This window comes from Clytia hemisphaerica, unplaced genomic scaffold (genome assembly GCF_902728285.1).
Source record: "Clytia hemisphaerica strain Z4C2 unplaced genomic scaffold, Clytia hemisphaerica genome assembly, whole genome shotgun sequence".
NCBI lineage: Eukaryota > Metazoa > Cnidaria > Hydrozoa > Leptothecata > Clytiidae > Clytia > Clytia hemisphaerica.
Window position 1 is genome coordinate 622,633 of NW_027103528.1, and position 23,145 is coordinate 645,777.

Genomic DNA, 23,145 nt, shown 5'->3' on the forward strand with positions numbered 1-23,145 from the left:
CTCGGCCGAAAAAGTGCTGAATTAGTGACTTGACTTCGCGTTGAACCACCACTGGCGCTTTGCAAAGTCAAGACGGCATTCGAAATGGATAGAACGCATGCGTAACTTTACTTTTGACCGACCACAATGATTAAAATTGCCTGTCAAAAGTGTCAAGTTGACGTCAAATAATTCAGATTACAGATAAAAAAATTCACTCCATTAAGAATTAGTGAAAAAGGTATGTATCAGCTCTACGATAACCTCGAACTTTTACTCGTTTTCTTTTCGAAATTTGGATGGGAAGGGTGGGAAAAACATATCAAAATCATTGAATTTTCAGAAGAAAAAAGCCCTCGTTTTAGTCAGAAAATCAAAAGAAAACTCGGCCGAAAAAGTGCTGAATTAGTGACTTGACTTCGCGTTGAACCACTACTGGCGCTTTGCAAAGTCAAGACGGCATTCGAAATGGATAGAACGCATGCGTAACTTTACTTTTGACCGACCACAATGATTAAAATTGCCTGTCAAAAGTGTCAAGTTGACGTCAAATAATTCAGATTACAGATAAAAAAATTCACTCCATTAAGAATTAGTGAATAAGGTATGTATCAGCTCTACGATAACCTCGAACTTTTACTCGTTTTCTTTTCGAAATTTGGATGGGAAGGGTGGAAAACATATCAAAATCAATTGAATTTTCAGAAGAAAAAAGCCCTCGTTTTAGTCAGAAAATCAAAAGAAAACTCGGCCGAAAAAGTGCTGAATTAGTGACTTGACTTCGCGTTGAACCACCACTGGCGCTTTGCAAAGTCAAGACGGCATTCGAAATGGATAGAACGCATGCGTAACTTTACTTTTGACCGACCACAATGGTTAAAATTGCCTGTCAAAAGTGCCAAGTTGACGTCAAAGAATTCAGATTACAGATAAAATAATTCACTCCATTAAGAATTAGTGAATAAGGTATGTATCAGCTCTACGATAACCTCGAACTTTTACTCGTTTTCTTTTCGAAATTTGGATGGGAAGGGTGGAAAACATATCAAAATCAATTGAATTTTCAGAAGAAAAAAGCCCTCGTTTTAGTCAGAAAATCAAAAGAAAACTCGGCCGAAAAAAGTGCTGAATTAGTGACTTGACTTCGCGTTGAACCACCACTGGCGCTTTGCAAAGTCAAGAAGGCATTCGAAATGGATAGAACGCATGCGTAACTTGAATTTGATCGACCACAATGGTTAAAATTGCCTGTCAAAACTGTCAAAGTTGACGTCAAATTATTCAGATTATAGATAAAAAAATTCACTCCATTAAGAATTAGTGAATAAGGTATGTATCAGCTCTACGATAACCTCGAACTTTTACTCGTTTTCTTTTCGAAATTTGGATGGGAAGGGTGGAAAACATATCAAAATCAATTGAATTTTCAGAAGAAAAAAGCCCTCTTTTTAGTCAGAAAATCAAAAGAAAACTCGGCCGAAAAAGTGCTGAATTAGTGACTTGACTTCGCGTTGAACCACCACTGGCGCTTTGCAAAGTCAAGACGGCATTCGAAATGGATAGAACGCATGCGTAACTTTACTTTTGATCGACCACAATGGTTTGGAATATTTTCTCAGATATGTGAACTTGCATCCGTTTGTAATTTGAGCTTTTCAAAAAGGGTCCCAAAAATGAAATAACTCTCAAAAAGGGGAATTTCCCGTAGTCACGTGACAACTAAGCTCATATTCTGAATAACTTTTTTTGGAATATCTTCCTTGACATGTGAACTTGCATCCGTTTTTTATTTGAAGTCAATTCAACCATTTACTGACGACTGGCGAGCTTTTTAAAAATGGTCTCTAAATTGAAATAACTCCCAAAGAGGGGAATTTCCCATAGTCACGTGACAACTAAGCTCATATTCTGAATTTTTTTTTTTTGAATATTTTCCTTAACATGTGAGCTTGCATCCGTTTTTTATTTGAAGTCAATCCAACCATTTCCTGATGACTGGTAAGCTTTTGAAAAAGGTCCCTGAAATAATTTGAATCCCGAATAGGGGAATTTCCCGTAGTCACGTGACAACTAAGCTCATATTCTGAATAATTTTTTTTGGAATATTTTCTCAGATATGTGAACTAGCATCCGTTTGTTATTTGAAGTCGATACCTTTCTTCCTTGAGTTTTTATGAGCTTTTCAAAAAGGGTCCCTAAACTGAAATAACTCTCAAAAAGGGGAATTTCCCGTAGTCACGTGACAACTAAGCTCATATTCTGAATAACTTTTTTTGGAATATCTTCCTTGACATGTGAACTTGCATCCGTTTTTTATTTGAAGTCAATTCAACCATTTACTGACGACTGGCGAGCTTTTTAAAAATGGTCTCTAAATTGAAATAACTCCCAAAGAGGGGAATTATCCATAGTCACGTGACAACTAAGCTCATATTCTGAATTTTTTTTTTTGGAATATTTTCCTCAACATGTGAGCTTGCATCCGTTTTTTATTTGAAGTCAATTCAACCATTTACTGACGACTTGCGAGCTTTTGAAGAAAGGTCCCTGACAGGATTTGAATCCCGAATAGGGGAATTTCCCATAGTCACGTGACAACTGAGCTCATATTCTGAATTTTTTTTACTTGGATTTATTCCTTAGTATGTGTACAGGCATCCGTTTTTTATTTCAAGTTAATATCTTTTTTCCTTAAGTTTTTATTGAGCTTTTTCGAATCCCGAATGCGAATCCCGAATCCCGAATACCGAATACCTAACTCCAGCGAATCTACCGAATAATTACAAACTCATTTTAACTTCATTCATTTTTATTGTTATTTATTAAAATATCTAATTCCTTATATTAGTAAATTGTATCTATCCCTTCATGATATGCACCATTGCAATGTCTTCTACTGACCGAACAGCTGATTGGTTGAAAGTAACGTATTGACTGATTTTACGTCACTTACAACAAATCAGCTGTTGGGTATGTGATGTAATGTTACAACACATTGCAATGGTGCATATCATGGATTGCATATACAGTGGAACCTCTAATTAGCGGACACCATCGGGGAAAGGGGTTATTGTCCGCTAATTAGAAGTGTCCGCCTTTTAGAAACTTTTGATCTCGGAGCTCCAGTTTTGAAATTAGGCCATCCCAGGGTGTCGAAAATACAAAATTGGGGTCAGATAAAATCAGACACTGGAATCAGAGCTCGAGTGACTGGCAAGAGGTTAAATCGAGGCGGTGGGTACGGACTTGAAGTACCAGTGATTTATGATTTCTTTGGCCCACCTAAATTCGTTGAATGGGTCAAGGGAAAACTGGAAATTTGTAGAAATAATTTGAATAATAAGACTAATAAGTGCTTGAAATAAAAATATCTAAAAAATTTTTTTTCGATTTTGGACGTCTGTGACCCGTTTGATATTCAATGTCCGCTAATTGGAGAGCTAAAATAGGGGTTTTGGCCATTTCGTGCGAAAAAAATTGTCCGCTAATCAGAGGGTCCGCTAATTGATTGTCCGCCTTTTAGAAACTTTTTTATGAGGATTTGACTAAGAAACGGCCGGGGAAAATGAAATTGTCCTCTAATCAGAGGTGTCCGCCTTTTAGAGTGTCCGTTAATTAGAGGTTTTACTGTATCTGAAAACTAAAAAATTATACTAATTCAAATCGAACAGCGAGAGTTCACTGATTTTTGATTCTAAAATGACATGAAAATTTAAGTAAAAAATCTATCTAGATTTATTATAACCCACATTGGAATGGTCTATTGATTTGAATCATCACAAGGAAGAATTTGACAAATTGTACGTTACCAAATACAACAAATCTGTCAACACAGTTCACAACAGGAAAGGGATGACACAGTTCACAACAGGAAAGGGATGACAGCCTTTCTACTCTTTGGATAGTCGTCAAATTTCTGATGATAAAACCTGAAGAAAGGAAGAGAGCTTTGTTTTAATACATGTTCTAATTGTTCTCTAATAAAAAAACATATTTATAGTGGAATAATTTTCAAACTTTTAGGCAGTTTGAAAATTGTCTCACCCAGGGGCCACTTTGGGGGAAGGGGTCAAGAACGGTAAAAGTAACAAGAACAAGAACTAGAAAAAAGAACAGGATAAGAAATATAACAACCTGGTTTGATTAGTCTTTTTAATTGAATTTCTGAACTGGAATATCGATTTGGTAGTTTTGATTTCAGTTGGGAGGTTATTTTATCAACTCTATCAGTACACACTTGGCTCAGACTGGGCTGTTCTTAATCTTTTGAAATGTTCAGGCTTAAATGTTCTTACGATACGATATTCTTTTTAAATAAACATGGTTTCTTTACTGAAAAACTTAAAATGGATTAAAAATCTGTTCAAATTGTTCTTAATTTGTTCTTAGGTTTTGGCCAGTTTTTCAGTCTCGTGTTCTTATAAAATTGTTCTTATGAAAAAAGTGTGTATATTAAGTTCCACTGTAAAGCGATGCTTATGTTGAGTGAAAGATCCAACAATATGGATTAAGTACCTTCACTCCACCCTTGGTGTTGGTCAAAGTTTGTCACGGGGAATCATCAAAAGTTAATGATAAGGGTAAGTGTCTCATCGTGATCTAAGTATATTCAAGGTTATCATTTATCTCAAAAGCAGTGTAAATGCATCGAGAGCGCTAGATCTACTTCTACTTAAATCCCTTAGTAATACTTGTTTTGATGTAGCGCCGTTTAAAGAAAATCCCTGAACAAAGATCAATGAACATACCTATGATGTGTGACAGCCCTGGGGACGAGATTAGCAATGGTGAAGAAAGCAAACGCTGCACCGACTGTGGACCATGAAGCGATGGCGAATCCAATCCATTCGATTATCTCACCAAAGAAGTTCCCACATGAAACGTAATCGAACAAAAACCCTGTGTAAGAAGAAATAAATTAAGGGGTCTCGTTTCCAAATGGAGTATAACTTATAACGATAATTACATTTTATGTTTTCTGAACATGTCACGTTATCGAACAAAAAGTAGATAAATGTACAAAAATGATGTAAACACGCATTCTCTGGATAAGTAAATTCGTTTTGACAAAGGAAAAAAACAGACCACTCAACCAAGTTTCGTAGGAAAAAAGAATTCTTGGAAAACATAGTTCCTACGGATAACTAACCTCTAGGTATCTTGTAGCCCGTTTCTCCGGGTTTCCTTAAGTTCCTCAACATGTGGTCACACTTCATGTTTGAATATATTCCAAGACAAAACAAAACTAAGCCCAGGGTCACACGTAGTTTGGTTAACAAGTCATCAGGATAGTTGCTAAGCAACAGGGCACCACGCGCTTGCATGTAACCATTTCCTGTACAGAAAACAAACGCCAAAAAGAAGGCGTAGAAGGGCGTAGGTTTACCGCCAGTGATTGATAACGAGTAGATGAATGATCTGCAAAAAAAAGAGAACGAAAATGTGATAATGATGAGTGACTGAAAAGTGAAATTTGCTGATTTACCGTCGTCCTCAGTTACCGTCACAAAAAAAAACACAAGTACAACTCGCTATTGAACTTTAAATAGACTGCCAGTTTGTCAAAAGTCATAAGACGGAATAAACAGGCAAGCAAGAAATACTCAAGTGGACTCAAGTACAATACATGAAAAATAATTTACAAGAATACACCCTCAACCTATCCCGCAAGAAAAACGACTATAATGTCCCCTAGAACTTGATGGATGGCGGAGGCATACGTCACTTACAACCAATCATCTGTAATAAAAAATATATACAGGATATATTGCAGGAGTGTATATCCTTGACTACTCACCTTTGAAAATAATGACAGATAAACCAACTCAAGACGAACAATTGCGTTCTCGTATAACCTCCGGGAAGCCATTCCAAAAAGACCAGAAACACTAAAACAACGGATACCATGAACGCCGGAACTTCTTGCAAAAACCAGGCAGTTCTAGCTGGGATTGCACAGAAGAGCAAGTTTCCGGTTGCATTGGAGTAACGTCCGTAAGTGGCGGGTTGGAAGAAAAGGATGACGTAAACAAGACATCCGGTAAACATCATAAGGGATGAACAAAAATGTAAAATGAAGAATTCTTTGTCCAGAAAGTTGTTCAGATGTTTTTGTAAGTCTTCAAGTATATTTTCCATCTTTTTTTTTAGCTTCCTCTAAATGAAAAAGATCAGTCATGTGTGTGAATGTTTTAGCACCCCGTGTCACAGACCCGCTTGGACTACTATTGAGTATGAAAAATTCCGTCCGCGGTGCGAAAAATACCCTAAATTTTCAACCCCACTGTTGAAATTGACTTCGATTTTATTCCCATCTAAAATTCAAATGAAAAGATTGCACTCTAAAACCCCAAGAGATTATTTATACTGGAAACAATAGAAATTCCAGGGGTTTCTATAGAAATTTTTATCTCCACTGAAAAAGCTCCACCGGGGCTGCAAAACAGGGGTGTGCGTAAATTACAAGATTCTGGTTGGGTCTAGTTTCAAAAAGAATTTCGAGAGGGTCGTCAAGGCAAGGGAATTGTATCAGACATGAGTATTCAATAGCATCCAGGTTGCCAGGATCCCCTTATAGAGTAATTTTCGTGATTGACATCCTATCCTTGCAAATGACTTTTATTTTCCGTAGGTTTATTTTTAAGAATTTCTATTAGAGTTCTATTTTGCATAAATAGTTTCCGCAGTACACATAAAATGTGAGAATTTGTACTCGTGAAATTAAGTTTTGCAAAAATTAGTTGATTAGAAAATTAAACCAATTCTCCTCTTAAAAAATGGGAGCTTTAACTTTAACCGTTATATTTCCAGAACTAGTTAAGGCCAGTCTCCACTTGCGCGCGCTTCAATCGCACTTTTTCGAGCAAAGCTTCCACGCTATTGGTCAAAAGAAAAATGAAGCAACTCCATTGGCGTGATCTGACGTAACGGTTGAAAATAGTTGAAATGTGTTCAACTTTCTTTTCGTGTGCCGCACACTACAATTTTATGACGTAATCTTTTTCCAAGCAAAAAAGGTTAAAACCAAAAAGTGGAGACCGGTCTTTATTAGCTCGTTCCCCGAGAGGGGGGGGGGGGGTTCTTAGGCAAAATGGGTGCCGGGTATGTGCGAGCCATAAGGGTACCTTTTCTCAATTCTCAAGTCTCTCAAAGGGGTACAAATTCAAAAGTTAGACTCTGAAAGGGTCCCAAAATCACGAAAATCAAAAATTTCTCTCTCAAAGGGTCACGATTTCCAAACATTTTGACCAAAATTTGGTGAAAATCAAACCAAAATTTGGAAAAAATGGACCAAAATTTAGGAAAAAGTCTCTCAAAGGGTCCCAAAATCACCAAAATTTTGTCTCTCAAAGGGTCGATTTTCGATGTCACCTCGCAAACCTAGTACCCCCCCCCCGGGGGGCTCGTTCACAGCTTATTAGAAAGTTAATTCTTCTCTTTCTCTAAGGGCGGCTGATCTAACGAATGAGAAGTTATGCATTTAACACAATTATGGAATTGCCAAATATGGCTGCTTCTTCTAAAGACAAGAGATTGTGACATTGTAACACGATGGTTCGTTCCACCAAAACATTGCAAACCCTCCTTTCCAACAATATACAGTCGGTCGTTAGTTGATTGTTACTTCTTCAAAATGTAAATCGGTCTTTGAAAACCTAAAACGAGAATCAATTTCCGATCGTCAATTAGGAACCAACCTTTCGGTCTTTCTTATACACCCCTGTCTCACAGCCCCGGTGGAACTTTTTTCCTCAGTGGGGATAAAAACTCCTATCGAAATTCCAATGGGGATAGAAATTCTATTATTCCAAGTCTAAAAAATCAAGTGTAGATGGTTTTAGAGTGCAATTTTTAAACTTTAAATTTCTAATGGGGATGAAATCAAAATCAATATCTCAGTTGGGCTGAAATTTCAGGGTATTTTCCCACTGGGGGAAGAAATTTCGGCCAAATTTCCCAGTGGGGCTGGTGTCCCAGCGGGTCTGTGACACATTTAAACAAAAAATGTTTTGCCCTCTCCTTCCTTATTCATTTTAATAAAGTTTGTCTGGATATCTGGAAACATGGTTTCAGCACAACACCAAGGTTGCAAGTTCAAACGGCACTAGAGCTCGATTTAGAATACCCCCAATCCCAACTTACTCCAAAAAAGAATACTAACAATACCTTACCATCACTTTCACTTCTACTTCCGTCCAGTTTCCCCACATGACCCACAGCTTCCTGGAATTCGCTACGGGAAAATCCAACAACAGTAAAGCCGAAGAAGACATTGCAGTATATTCGTGTCCTTGGTTTCTGTTTATAAATGGTACATCCAATATACATAAATTTGTTTCTTTTTCAATTTCTATCACTCACTCGCATAAAACCTGCAAAGAGCATCCACGCCAGCAAAAATTTGATTCAGCTACAAATAGCCATCAAATCGTTTTTTTAAAGTCATTTTCTACTTGTTTTTTACTATTCTATTTGTCTATTGTCGTCACCGTTTTTTGGCTGCTGTTGCTGTCGCTCGTTGGCTGTTATTTATTCATTTGACAATCGCCAAGTCAACGTAAGAGTATTTCTCTCTACTATACTTTACTATTATTCCACCATTCATAAACTTCTTTTTTTTTTTATAATAATACATTCAGGGGGCGCTCGCCATTTTTAGATATAATAAAATATTTTCTTTCTGGTATCTAAGGCCTCATGGTACAGTGGATGGGTAACTTTCTCACATCGAAATATGGGGGTCAAAGGTTCAAAACCTGCTCAAGTACTATTTCACAACGTAGCTTACTTATTTGATTTTCACCATTTATGTCTCTTTGACACATTTTCAATGATAAACAATGATAATCATCATCATATACAAATCTGAGTTAATAAAATCATGATTCAACATCTCTGATACATGTCATCCAACCTGTCAATCAATTAGCAAATCAATCAATCAAATAGCCAATCAATCAAGTAGCCAATCAATCAAGTAGCAAATCAAACAAGTAGCAAATCAATCAATCAAACAATTTTTTTTTTTTTTTTTTTTTTTTTTCTCAGTTCACACTGTAGGGGGGGGGGGGCGTACGGGTTTGTCGGTGTGTGTCGGTATTGACCCTTTTTTGCGTCGGTTTGTGTTTCGGTGTTTTAAGTAAAAAGTGTCGGTATTTCGGTGTTGGACATGTTGTGACCTTGGGTGACGGTAAAATTGATTTTTTGGGTCGGTATTTCGGTTGATTCGAGAAATACTGGCGGTGAATCTGCATATTTCAAAGGATCTCATAAAGTTTTTGAATCTGCATTTCAGCTATTGAATATCATATCTATACAAGAATTGTAGCTATGACGATGAGTAGAATTGTAGCTATAATATAGCTATTTTTGGTAGCTACCCTGTCTCATCCTCTTTTTAAAATTGTGTGCATAATGCTGTTTCTTAACCACTTCTTTACGGGAAATGTGCACTTTAAAAAAAATAAAAAAAAAAAATCATAGTAGTGGGCAACAGGTAAAGAAAGCCAAGTTTGCAGAATTTCTCGAGGTCTCGAATGCAGCACTCATCAAAAATCAACAATCGTTAAATTCTTTCATTTTACGGAATAATCCATTAACTTATGATTTAGATGCGTTTTTCAGCATTTCTGGCACCTTAAATTTCAAATTTTGCCTCCTCGGGCCAAACCATGGTCGGCCCTCGAATAATATCTCATTTGCCTTTCAATATAAAATACTTCCTGTGGTCCTCCCCTTGCAGAGCTCTCTTTGTAGGCTTTCAATACCAATTTAGTTTCAGCCTAAATCAAACGAACTATTTATCTGGATGGCGCAGTAAAATGACTAGTTTCGTGAAAAAGACTAAAGAGAGCGTTTTCAGCCAAAAGAGATTTCCTGAAATATTTTTCTGTCGGCGCAAACCATGCTTGTGCCTTCTTTTACCCGCGTGGCTTTGTTTCAATCGGTTTGCGACCCTGTCTATGGTTAAAGCGTTTCAAAGACAATGTAATGAGAAACATGCTAAGGCTTCAGGGGTTTCCACCCGTGAATGATTAGAAAACCCATTTCTTGGGATCGGGAGGGGTTCTCCGTTATAATGTCATGCCGTGAATAAATCACCAAATGAGAGATTACCAAAAAGATCGAAACTTGTTGATGCTCGCTGTGGTTTTTGTGGTCTTATGCTGACTAACTTTCTCCTTTTTAGGAGCTCTTTTAGAGCCACTCTATACACACATGAGGCTCTTTGCTTATTCTGCAAAAGCATAACATTATTCACGCTACTGCATTAAAAACACAGACACTTTATTTCAATTCTTATTCATCTCTTAAAAGTCAAAACATTGCAAACTTTCGTTAAAATGTAATTTTAGAAAGAGAACATTCTATTGTTTAATTGAACAATGAAATGACGTTGCGCGCGTTCTTTTCTTTTGATGATTGGTTTAAAAAAGTGCTATATGTATAAAATGTCAGCATTTTTTAAAACAGCAATTCAGACCTCGCTAAAAAGCGTCAATGTGGCTTTAAGCTGGTTTGACCTTTCTCACACCAAAGTTTTTGCCTGCGGCGCCAAAATTTCAAAGAACCCGTTTCTTGTTTCCGTGCCCCCTATTCCTGCCTCTTTTTAGCCATTGATGGAGAAAAAACTAAGACCAGCGGCGTAAAAGCTCAAAGATTATCAGGTAATTTTTCTGAGAAAATTTTAGAAAACAAAAATGTTGTGTAGAACAAATCGCCTTTTATTTTTGGTGCTAAATCGGTTTAATATGGGGCGTTTTTAGACAGATTGAAAGTTGAAAAATTTTCTGTCGGCGCAAACCATGGTTGCGCCTCCTTGTCCAGAAGATTTTTACATTTCAAATTACAAGGAAATAAATATCAAGTTATCATTACCACCATCTTCGTATAAATAAAAATCCCAAGTTTCTTAACTCAAAGATTCCGGGCGCTACTTTCAACCATTCACTGCTCTTACAGTTTATGTCACTTAATGATGGAGGGCGCAAATAAGGACAAAAAATACCAGGGGCGCCTATTTCATAGTTTGCACCATCGAGAAAATTAAGCCAGGTCGCTACTGAAAAAGAGCTCTTTTGCGGCGCCCTTTTCTAACGGTGCTTTCGGCTAAGGTAGATTTACTTCTAATAACGTTAAAAAAGATCTCATTTAGCTAAACAAGAGGACAAAAATGGGAAAATTTTCTCCGTTTGCGCAAACCATGGTTGCGCCTTCTCCTCCATTACTTTATACATTCAGATATCTCTTTTGTTCCCTCGTTTTTTGCAAAGATCTTTTAAAAACTTTTTAAATGTTTTTCTTCAAAGTCAACTAAAGTAAGCACTAAAGTAAAAATAGCACTTTAAACCCTTCAAAGTGTTCCCTAAAAATTCTGGATTTGTTTATCCACTAGTCGTTGAAAAACTGAGCTTTAAAGATTTAAAACCCTTGAATCGGCGATAGTTTTCTCCAAGAAAAACTGAACTAGTGCACTACTACGCTCATGAGATTTTGCATTCGTACTAAGAATAAAAATCTTAGGTTTGCTCTAAAAGACGTCGGTGTCGGTGTTTTAGGAAAATTTTGTCGGTATTACGGTGATTTAAGAAAAATCTGTCGGTATTTCGGTGTTGGCAACCCTCGTACGCCTCCCACACTGTAGTGGCTGCAGCACTACAGAAATAAATTTGCCAGGATGAGATGGTGGGTGACTCTAGAGTGGCAAGGAGAGCTTACTCCAGGATCCGCACCTGTCTCCAGGCACCCCCTTGGTGGGGGTGTCTCCATCTCATCTGTTGTTCATTTTAATTTCACATTTATACATCACGATCTTCTGCTACAGCAGTCCTCATTGCATAAAATCTGCAATTTTAGTCTATTTTCACCCTAAAGACATTCTACCAGATTTTTTCTCTTTTAATTCAACCATGTAATTGCACAGTCTTGGGGCTCCTCCTCCTAGTTACCTAATACATATGCAAATTTTTGCATATTCCACCCTCATAGCAAAAAGGTTTAAAATTATAGGAGCGACAACTTTGACATCCAATCGCAAGATCTCACAAAAATCACATTCAGTTTGTTTCGACTAATTTCGGTCTTTTAACACTTTACTAATAATCCTATAATCTCTGTTATTACAACTCCTGATGTGCATGACCGGCCATCATCCAGATGACTTGTATCATCTTGGGATTCGTCCCACTATGATGCTAGCCTCATCTTGATGATATTATTAAATATTGATATTTTATTCCGGGTTACACAATTTCTTCTATTCTTCTATTTATTAACTAACACTATACTAATTTTACTAATCCTCTTCTCATCTGATATCTTTGGAGTTGTATAACAAAATCACAAATTAACAAATTTACAGTTTTGACAGTTTTAAACGAACAGACTTGAGGACATACATTTAGCCTTTTGTACTCACTCACAAATTCTGACCTTTTATTACTGAAAGATGAACTGGATCGACATTATCTAACACAAATGACACCGCCACGACCAACACTGACACACATCTTTGGATCTCAGCTAACCTACAAAAATTATTTTGATGAATACTCTGTTTCTTTCGGGTTTTAATCCACAGCCTAATAATCTTGATACAGATGCATTGTTGTCGTTCCATAATAATTTACACATTTATCAATATTAATTTATACATTTATCAATTTTTTTTTTTTTTTTTTTTTTTTTTTTTTTTCACTATGTTCAAGACATTACATGGTCTGAAAACAAGAGAAAGAAACCAGTCAAAAAGTCTAAATTCAGGATAACTTGATAATTTTATACTTTTAAAATTCATATAAAATGCAATACCCCAAATCTTCCTTTGAAAGTACGCAATGACATTATCTCATATTACCTTGTTTTATTTCTGACAAAAATTTAGGCTACACGTTAAAAAATTTCATTCTAACGTTAAAATTGTATTTAAAATTTTATCTAAAATGCAATACTCAAAATTTTCCTTGGAAAATACGCAATAACATCATCTCAAATTAAATAACTATTTCGAAAAATATTTTAGACAAAACGTTTAATTCTATTCTAAATTCAGGCAAAACGTTCAATTTTGCTTAAAATTTTATTTAGAACGCAATATTCCATATTTTCCTTGGAAATCACACAATGACATTTTCTCAAATTAACTTGATTCATTTCTGACAAAAATTAGGCAACTTGTTAATTCAGGCATAACGCGACAATTTCATTTAAAATTCATTCATAATGCATTACTCCAAATTTTCCTTTTAAAATACACAATGACATCATTTCAAAGTATACTTGAATAATTTGGAATAAAATCTTCTAGACAAATGCGTTAAATTCTATTCTAAATTCAGGCAAACGCTATACTTTACTCAAAATTTCATTCAAAACGCAATACTCCACATTTTCCTTGGGGAATATGCCATGACTTCACTTCATTAAGTTTTGACAAAAATTTAGGCAACACGTTAAATTCAGACATAACATGAAAATTTCATTCAAATTTCATTTAAAATGTAATACTCTAAATTTTCCTTTTAAAATACGCAATGACATCATTCTAAAGTCTACTTGATCAATTTTGAAAAAAATCAGGCTAAACAGTTAAATTTCATTCTAAATCCTGGCATACAATGGAATGTTATAAAAGAAATTTTTATTTAAAACGAAACAGTCCAATTTTTCTTTGTGGAATACGCAATGACATCACCACTAATTCACTTCATTAATTTCTGACAAAAATTTAGGCTACACGTTAAAAAATTTCATTCTAACGTTAAAATTGTATTTAAAATTTTATCTAAAATGCAATACTCAAAATTTTCCTTGGAAAATACGCAATAACATCATCTCAAATTAAATAACTATTTCGAAAAATATTTTAGACAAAACGTTTAATTCTATTCTAAATTCAGGCAAAACGTTCAATTTTGCTTAAAATTTTATTTAGAACGCAATATTCCATATTTTCCTTGGAAATCACACAATGACATTTTCTCAAATTAACTTGATTCATTTCTGACAAAAATTAGGCAACTTGTTAATTCAGGCATAACGCGACAATTTCATTTAAAATTCATTCATAATGCATTACTCCAAATTTTCCTTTTAAAATACACAATGACATCATTTCAAAGTATACTTGAATAATTTGGAATAAAATCTTCTAGACAAATGCGTTAAATTCTATTCTAAATTCAGGCAAACGCTATACTTTACTCAAAATTTCATTCAAAACGCAATACTCCACATTTTCTTGGGAATATTGCCATGACTTCACTTCATTAAGTTTTGACAAAAATTTAGGCAACACGTTAAATTCAGACATAACATGAAAATTTCATTCAAATTTCATTTAAAATGTAATACTCTAAATTTTCCTTTTAAAATACGCAATGACATCATTCTAAAGTCTACTTGATCAATTTTGAAAAAAATCAGGCTAAACAGTTAAATTTCATTCTAAATCCTGGCATACAATGGAATGTTATAAAAGAAATTTTTATTTAAAACGAAATAGTCCAATTTTTCTTTGTGGAATACGCAATGACATCACCTCTAATTCACTTCATTAATTTCTGACAAAAATTTAGGCAACACGTGGAAATTTCATTCGAATTTCATTCAAAATGTATTACTCCAAATTTTCCTTTTAAAATACGCAATGACATCATTGCAAAGTGTGCCTGATTAAATTTGTAAAAAATTCAGGCAAAACAGTAAAATTTCATTTTAAATTCTGGCATACATTGGAATGTTATTTAAAATTTCATCTAAAACGCAATACTCCAAATTTTCCTTGGAAAATACGCAATAACATCATCACAAATTAAATTTATTATTTCAGAGAAAATCTTTTAAGACAAAACGTCGGATTCTGTTCCAAATCCAGGTAAAACGTTCAAAATTTCATTTAAAACCAGTTAAAACACATACTCCACATTTTTCTTTGGATAATACGCAATGACATCACCTCAAATTTACTTTATTAATTTCTGACAAAAATTTAGACAACACGTTAAATTTAGACATAACGTAAAAATTTCATTCAAAATTCATTTAAAATGTATTACTCCAAATTTTCCTTTTAGAATACGCTATGACATCATTTCAAAGTGTACTTGAATAATTTTGAAAAAAATCTTCTAGACAAATGCGTTAAATTTAGACATAATGTAAAAATTTCATTCAAAATTCATTTAAAATGTATTACTCCAAATTTTCCTTTTAAAATACGCAATGACATCATTTCAAAGTGTGCCTGATTAAATTGGGAAAAATTCAGGCAAAACGGTAAAATTTCATTTTAAATTCTGGCATACATTGGAATTTTATCTAAAACGCAATACTCCAAATTTTCCTTGGAAAATACGTAATAACATCATCTCAAATTAAATTAATTATTTGGAAAAATTTTTTTAGACAGGTAAAACGTTCAAATTTACCTAAAATCTCATTCAAAACCAGTTAAAACGCGTACTCCACATTTTCTTTGGAAAATACGCAATGACATCACCTCAAATTTACTTTATTAATTTCTGAAAAATTTAGGCAACACGTTAAATTTAGACATAACGTGAGAATTTCATTCATAATTCATATAAAATGTTATACTCCAAATTTTCCTTTTAAAATACACTATGACATCATTTCAAAATGTACTTGATTAATTTTGGGAAAAATTCAGGCAAAACGGTTAAATTTCATTCTAGATTCTGGCATACACTAGAAGAAAAAAATAATAAAATAATTCTTATTTTAAATACAATACTCAAAATTTTCCTTGGAAAATACGCAATAACATCATCTCAAATTAAATAATTATTTCGAAAAATATTTTAGACAAAACGTTTAATTCTATTCTAAATTCAGGCAAAACGTTCAATTTTGCTTAAAATTTTATTTAGAACGCAATATTCCATATTTTCCTTGGAAATCACACAATGACATTTTCTCAAATTAACTTGATTCATTTCTGACAAAAATTAGGCAACTTGTTAATTCAGGCATAACGCGACAATTTCATTTAAAATTCATTCATAATGCATTACTCCAAATTTTCCTTTTAAAATACGCAATGACATCATTTCAAAGTATACTTGAATAATTTGGAATAAAATCTTCTAGACAAATGCGTTAAATTCTATTCTAAATTCAGGCAAACGCTATACTTTACTCAAAATTTCATTCAAAACGCAATACTCCACATTTTCCTTGGGGAATATGCCATGACTCCACTTCATTAAGTTTTGACAAAAATTTAGGCAACACGTTAAATTCAGACATAACGTGAAAATTTCATTCAAATTTCATTTAAAATGTAATACTCTAAATTTTCCTTTTAAAATACGCAATGACATCATTCTAAAGTCCACTTGATCAATTTTGAAAAAAATCAGGCTAAACAGTTAAATTTCATTCTAAATCCTGGCTAACAATGGAATGTTATAAAAGAAATTTTTATTTAAAACGAAACAGTCCAATTTTTCTTTGTGGAATACGCAATGACATCACCACTAATTCACTTCATTAATTTCTGACAAAAATTTAGGCAACACGTGGAAATTTCATTCGAATTTCATTCAAAATGTATTACTCCAAATTTTCCTTTTAAAATACGCAATGACATCATTGCAAAGTGTGCCTGATTAAATTTGTAAAAAATTCAGGCAAAACAGTAAAATTTCATTTTAAATTCTGGCATACATTGGAATGTTATTTAAAATTTCATCTAAAACGCAATACTCCAAATTTTCCTTGGAAAATACGCAATAACATCATCACAAATTAAATTTATTATTTCAGAGAAAATCTTTTAAGACAAAACGTCGGATTCTGTTCCAAATCCAGGTAAAACGTTCAAAATTTCATTTAAAACCAGTTAAAACGCATACTCCACATTTTTCTTTGGAGAATACGCAATGACATCACCTCAAATTTACTTTATTAATTTCTGACAAAAATTTAGACAACACGTTAAATTTAGACATAACGTAAAAATTTCATTCAAAATTCATTTAAAATGTATTACTCCAAATTTTCCTTTTAGAATACGCTATGATATCATTTCAAAGTGTACTTGAATAATTTTGAAAAAAATCTTCTAGACAAATGCGTTAAATTTAGACATAACGTAAAAATTTCATTCAAAATTCATTTAAAATGTATTACTCCAAATTTTCCTTTTAAAATACGCAATGACATCATTTCAAAGTGTGCCTGATTAATTAAAAATTCAGGCAAAACTCAAACGGTAAAATTTCATTTAAATTTGCGCACATTGGAATTTTATCCTAAAACGCAATACTCCAAATTTTCCTTGGAAAATACGCAATAACATCATCTCAAATTAAATTAATTATTTGGAAAAATTTTTTTAGACAGGTAAAACGTTCAAATTTACCTAAAATTCCATTCAAAACCAGTTAAAACGCGTACTCCACATTTTCTTTGGAAAATACGCAATGACATCACCTCAAATTACTTTATTAATTTCTGAAAATTTAGGCAACACGTTAAATTTAGACATAACGTGAGAATTTCATTCATAATTAGATTAAATGTTATACTCCAAATTTTCCTTTTAAAATACACTATGACATCATTTCAAAGTGTACTTGATTAATTTTGGAAAAATTCAGGCAAAACGGTTAAATTTCATTCTAGATTCTGGCATACACTAGAGGAAAAAATAATAAAATAATTCTTATTTTAAATACAATACTCCAAACTTTCCTTTGAATATACGCTATGACATCATCTCAAACCAACTTGATCATTTTTGACGAAAATTTAGACAAAACGTTAAATTTTGTTCTAAATTCAGGCGCAATGTTAAATTCTACTCAAAATTCCACTCAAAATTTCATTTAAAACGCAATACTCCATACTTTCTTTGGAAATTACACAATGACATTTTCTCAAACTAACTTGATTTATTTCTGACTAAAATTTAGGCAACACGTTAAATTCAGGCATAACGTGAAAATTTCATTTAAAATTTAATATTCATTTAAAATGCAATACTCCAAATTTTCCTATTAAAATACGCAATGACATCATTTCAAAGTACACTAGACTAATTTTTGAATAAATTCAGGCAAAACGATAAAATCTGATTCTAAATTTTGGCATGCACTAGAATGTTAGTTAAAATTTTATTTAAAACGCAATACTCCAAATTTTCCTTGGAACACACACACACACACAATGACATCATCCCAAACTAACTTGATCATTTTTGACGAAAAATTTAGGCAAAATGTTCAATTTTGCTCTAAATTCAGGCATAATGTTAAATTGTACTCAAAATTTCATTCATACGCAATACTCCATATTTTCTTTAGGGAATACGCAATGACATCATTTCAAATTCACTTTATTAATTTAGACAAAGCTTGAAAATTCTATCCAAAATTTTATTTAACACACTATACTCCAAATTTTACTTGCACAACACACAATAACATCATCTCAAATTAAATGGATCACTTTCCTACTAAAACTTAGGCAAAAGATTATATTACATTCAAAATTTAGAAGCAATGTTAAATTACTTAACATTCATATTTTCTAAATTTTCCTTGGATAATACGCAATTATATCAGCCCAAATTAACTTGACTAATTGAAAAAATTCAGGCAAAACGTTAAATTTTATTCTGAATTTCAGACAAAACGTAAAATTTCACTTAAAATTCATTCAAAACGCAATACTTCAAACTTTCCTTTTATAATAGGCAATCACATCATCTCAAATTAACTAAATTTTGGCAAAACGTTAATTTTAGTCTAAATCATGACAAAACACTATAATTTCATTTCAATTTTAATATTTAAAACGTTATATTCCAAATTTTCCTTGGAAAATACGCACTAACATCATCTCAATTAAAAAGATCATCTCCGACAAAATTTAGGCAAAACGCCAAATTCTATTCTATATTCAGGCATAACCTACAATTTTACTTAAAATTTCATTTAAAACGCTACACTCCACATTTTCCTTGGAAAATACGCAATGATATCATCTCAAACCTACTTGATTTATTTCTGACTAAACTTTCAGGCAACACGTTTAATTCAAGCTAAAACGTGAAAATTTCATTTAAAATTCATTTAAAACGCAATACTCCAAATTTTCCTTGTAGAATACACAATGACATGATCTCATGTTAACTCCATCTATTTAGACAAAACGTGAAAACTCTATTCAAAATTTTATTTTCAAATGCTATACTCCAAATTTTTCCTTGGGGTATGCAATAACGTCATCTCAAATTAACTGGATCACTTCCAACAGAAATTCAGGCATACGTTTATTTCTATTCTAAATTTAGAAACTACGTTAAATTTACTCAAAATTGATCCAACACATAATATTCCAAACTTTCCTTGGTAAACACGCCATTACAATCATCTCAAATTAAGTAATCTATTCTAGATTAAAATTTAGACTAAACGTCAAATTTTGTTCCAAAATTCAAAGTACATTTCAAATTCATTCAAAACCCAATACTCTAAATTTTCCTTGTGAAACACATCATCTCAAATTAACTTGATCAATTTTTGACAAAAATTTGGCAAAACGTTAAACTTTATTCTAAATCCTGACCAAACGTTAAAATTTCATTTAAAAAATTTTATTTCAAAACAATACTCCAAACTTTCCTAAACATCATCTCAAATTAAATTGATCATATCCGACAAAAATTCAGACAAAACGTCAAATTCTAATTCTAATTTCAGGCAAAACGTTCAAATTCACTTAAAATTTCATTCAAAACGCATACTCCATATTTTCCTTCGAAAATACGCAATGACATCATCTCATATTAACTCAATTTATTTCTGACAAAATTTAGGCTACACATTAAATTCAGGCAAAACGTGAAAATTTCATTTCAAATTAAACACACACTATACTCCTAAAACTACTATAACGTAATATTCCAAATTTTCCTTGAATAATACGCAATTACATCATCTCTAACTAACTTGATTTATTTTGGGAAAAACTCAGACACAACGTTAAATTTTATTCTATAATTCGGACAAAACGTGAAAATTTCATTATAAATTCATCCAAAACGCAATACTCCAACTTTTCCTTACATAATACGCAATGACATCATCTTATATTAACAAAACGTCAACTTTTAGTCTAAACCCAGACCAAACGAAGAAATTTTATGGAAAATTTTACTTGCAATTCATTTAAAACGTAATACTCCAAATCTTTCTCGGAAAAACGAAAACACGCAATCAAATATATCATTTTGACATACCTGAAACCACTGATCAAAAACCAAAACATACAATTTAATAGATAACAAATATATCAAAGAGTACACTCATATCAAAACGAAAGATCACACTAAATCCAGCCATTCTCCAACTAAAACAAATTTCCTTCGGGAATATGGCTCACAAAAATTCATCCATTTTCCTCTCAAAATACACAACCAGTAATCAAATCCTCACTGCTAAGTATAAGAAATATCACGCACATACCAAGATCTAGTGATACGTGACTAATATGAATCAACTTATTATTTTCCCAATAAAATTTATACTTTTCATCCAACATATATATAATCTGATACAGATACGACCAATGTTTCTAAGAAGACATCACATTCAATTTACACTTTTCACAGCCAACTTTCCTCACAACAAAATCCTAAACCATCCCATATTTTTGATGAATACAAACAAACAGACATTCTGTCAACCAATAGTTTCCCAAAAAATCTATACTCAACGTTCATTAGCCACATTCCAAAAACCACAGATGCACCAAGGGTTGTCTCATGTTTTAAGTTGTATCTCTTTGTCTCCATTTTGACACTCTTCAACTCTACCATACTCCAAGATACCAAATAAAAGACGTAAACATAATGCACTCAAAAGTTTAAGATCATTTAAAACACTAATATAATAGTCAAGTAATCAAAGCGCGCGCAACTTCAGAACCCTGCACACAAGGACACTACATTTTATACACAACCTTGCAACTTATCTTTCTCCCTTCAGATGTCTCTCAATCAACAAAGAAACAAAGAGAACACCAACTTAACGACCGGACACCACCTACTTACCCACAAACCCAAACATCGACGCCAGAGGAAATTTGTAACTCCTTACAAAACAACAACATGCAGCCAACCCTCTAAAGACCATCGGAACGACTCCATTGAAAACTTGCCCACTTGCACTGAACAACCAACAACAATGATGCTTTCCCCACAACCTCCCAGACCCAAACATCAAGTCACCTTCCAAACAGCGGCTCAAGTCATGTCACCTGACTTGATTATATTGCAGCCCGAACCACCTAAAAAATTCATTGATCCTCGACGGACAACTCACTCCAATATCTCCAATCCAGAATACATCTCCAAAATCCAACCTACCCACATAGACCAACCAAATTCACAATACAAATACATACCATCAGCATTCAATTTTCTATCACCAACACCTCCACAAAACATTCAACGCGTCACAACCTATATCCAACACAAAATCAACCTTGAGGCGTGGGAAATGCTACGAAGGATGCGCCCCTAGTCACAACACTTTATGCTATAAAATTAATTAAAAATATCTATAACTATTATTAACATTTGTCATGATAATATCTAATTCACTATAAAATGGTTTCACAAAATTAACAGCTCCTATATCTCTTGCTCTCATCCCTCATTTTCCGGATTCTCATTACAGTACACTAGATTTCCACTTGGTTCCTTAATTTCTCACTCTCCATACCCATGAACTACTATAAGCTCTCTCTTAATTATTCTACACCTTCCTTGCCAGAACTTCTACTCAACTTGCTAGAATTGAAAACGGATTTCAACTAATATCTCTCTTTCTTACTTTTAAGTCATTAAGACACTCATACTCACACGCCCATGCTCCACAATCCAGATAAACATCTACCAGTCTTCTCTGTCTCTGACAGCTTGGATGTAATGTAACAACTCATCTTTTTATACTTACTTACTATCCTATTTCAGAATTGACTACCTCACATACGCAAATTCCTTTCGACATCGTGCCACTAAGAACCACTTTCATACAGTAGTGGACGAGAAAGAAAGACTGTCAATAACGGATGATATTGATGGTCAAGCCTTCTTTCCAATCAACACATGGACCACAAACATTGTTAGATGCTTTCAAGAAACCCCCACATCTGACACCTCGACATTCAAACTGATGACTTTCTTTTATGGCAATGGCGGATCACCTGAACTCCTGTTTTCATACATCTATAGTACTCATTGCCGTCGCCATGACAAAATTAACAAACGCTTTGACCAAATTAGATGGATCAGCAACAACCTTGATAAAAAGGGTCATCACTGGTACTATTATGACATTTACCTTCAACGATACATGAATATCAATGGAACACCCCACGATCCAGAACAATGAACCTGTACACAAACCATTCTTATCTGAACATAAATTTGTCTTAAATCCATTCTGTTGTAATAATATATAATAACATTATAAAAATATAAAGGGAAAAATATATTTTGTCTTCAAATCATCATATATATCATTGCCTTCATTTCACAAAAACTCTTCATCTGCTTATAAATAACTCTGCATTATCTCAACTATTGGATTTATTTTCGACTTTTCACTACCACACTTCAAACCTCATATCTGGTCCTTTAATTCCCTAGACTTAGATTTCCACATCAACTTCAACTACTCAACCTCATCCTACCCACCCTGGGATTGGGAGCACAACCAGTATTGCATATATCTCATTCTAAACACATTACCACCTGCCTCTCCACAACTGATCCTTCCACTCCCATTCAACTCATTTCTAAGATTGCAAACACAGGAATACTCATCCCCTTACCACAACATTATCTTATCTTCTCTCTCTCTTGTCCACAGCTAACATGCAGAGAATCAACCAAGACCAAATCGTGGATACCAAAACCCCTACCTCACGACCTGTTTCCAACATCGAAACATTGGAAATTGAAAATTCCAGACCCGCCATATAAGAAGAAAAGTTATACACGAATTCACCAGGACTACAACAATCAACTCGTCCCAATTTATCCAACTACCAACTGTCCCCAGAAGAAACCTCAGTCCTATCAAAAGGCCTTAATTACTCTCCAACATGCCATCATTTAAACGCCAGTCA

The 23,145-nt window shown here is 33.6% G+C and overlaps 1 protein-coding gene across 1 annotated transcript; it reads right to left on the bottom strand.

Annotated features, from left to right (window-relative positions):
• Positions 1-3,838: 3,838 nt before the first annotated feature.
• On the bottom strand, positions 3,839-6,127 carry LOC136799411 (3-oxo-5-alpha-steroid 4-dehydrogenase 1-like). Its single transcript, XM_067056123.1, has 4 exons — positions 5,777-6,127; positions 5,129-5,397; positions 4,728-4,878; positions 3,839-3,908 (listed from the first exon to the last, which is right to left on the bottom strand). The coding sequence occupies exons 1-4, from the start codon at positions 6,115-6,117 to the stop codon at positions 3,842-3,844; spliced, it is 828 nt and encodes a 275-aa protein (XP_066912224.1). The 5' UTR covers positions 6,118-6,127; the 3' UTR covers positions 3,839-3,841.
• Between the last annotated feature and the right edge of the window lie 17,018 nt (positions 6,128-23,145).

Bases quoted from the DNA above. Each gene is read 5' to 3' on its own strand.
- LOC136799411 (XM_067056123.1), bottom strand. From the start codon at position 6,117: ATGGAAAATATACTTGAAGACTTACAAAAACATCTGAACAACTTTCTG. The intron at 5,398-5,776 runs GTGAGTAGTCAA...TTTTTTTTGCAG, and splicing joins ATCTGTCATTATTTTCAAAG to ATCATTCATCTACTCGTTAT. The intron at 3,909-4,727 runs GTATGTTCATTG...TCCTTTCTTCAG, and splicing joins AGGGCTGTCACACATCATAG to GTTTTATCATCAGAAATTTG.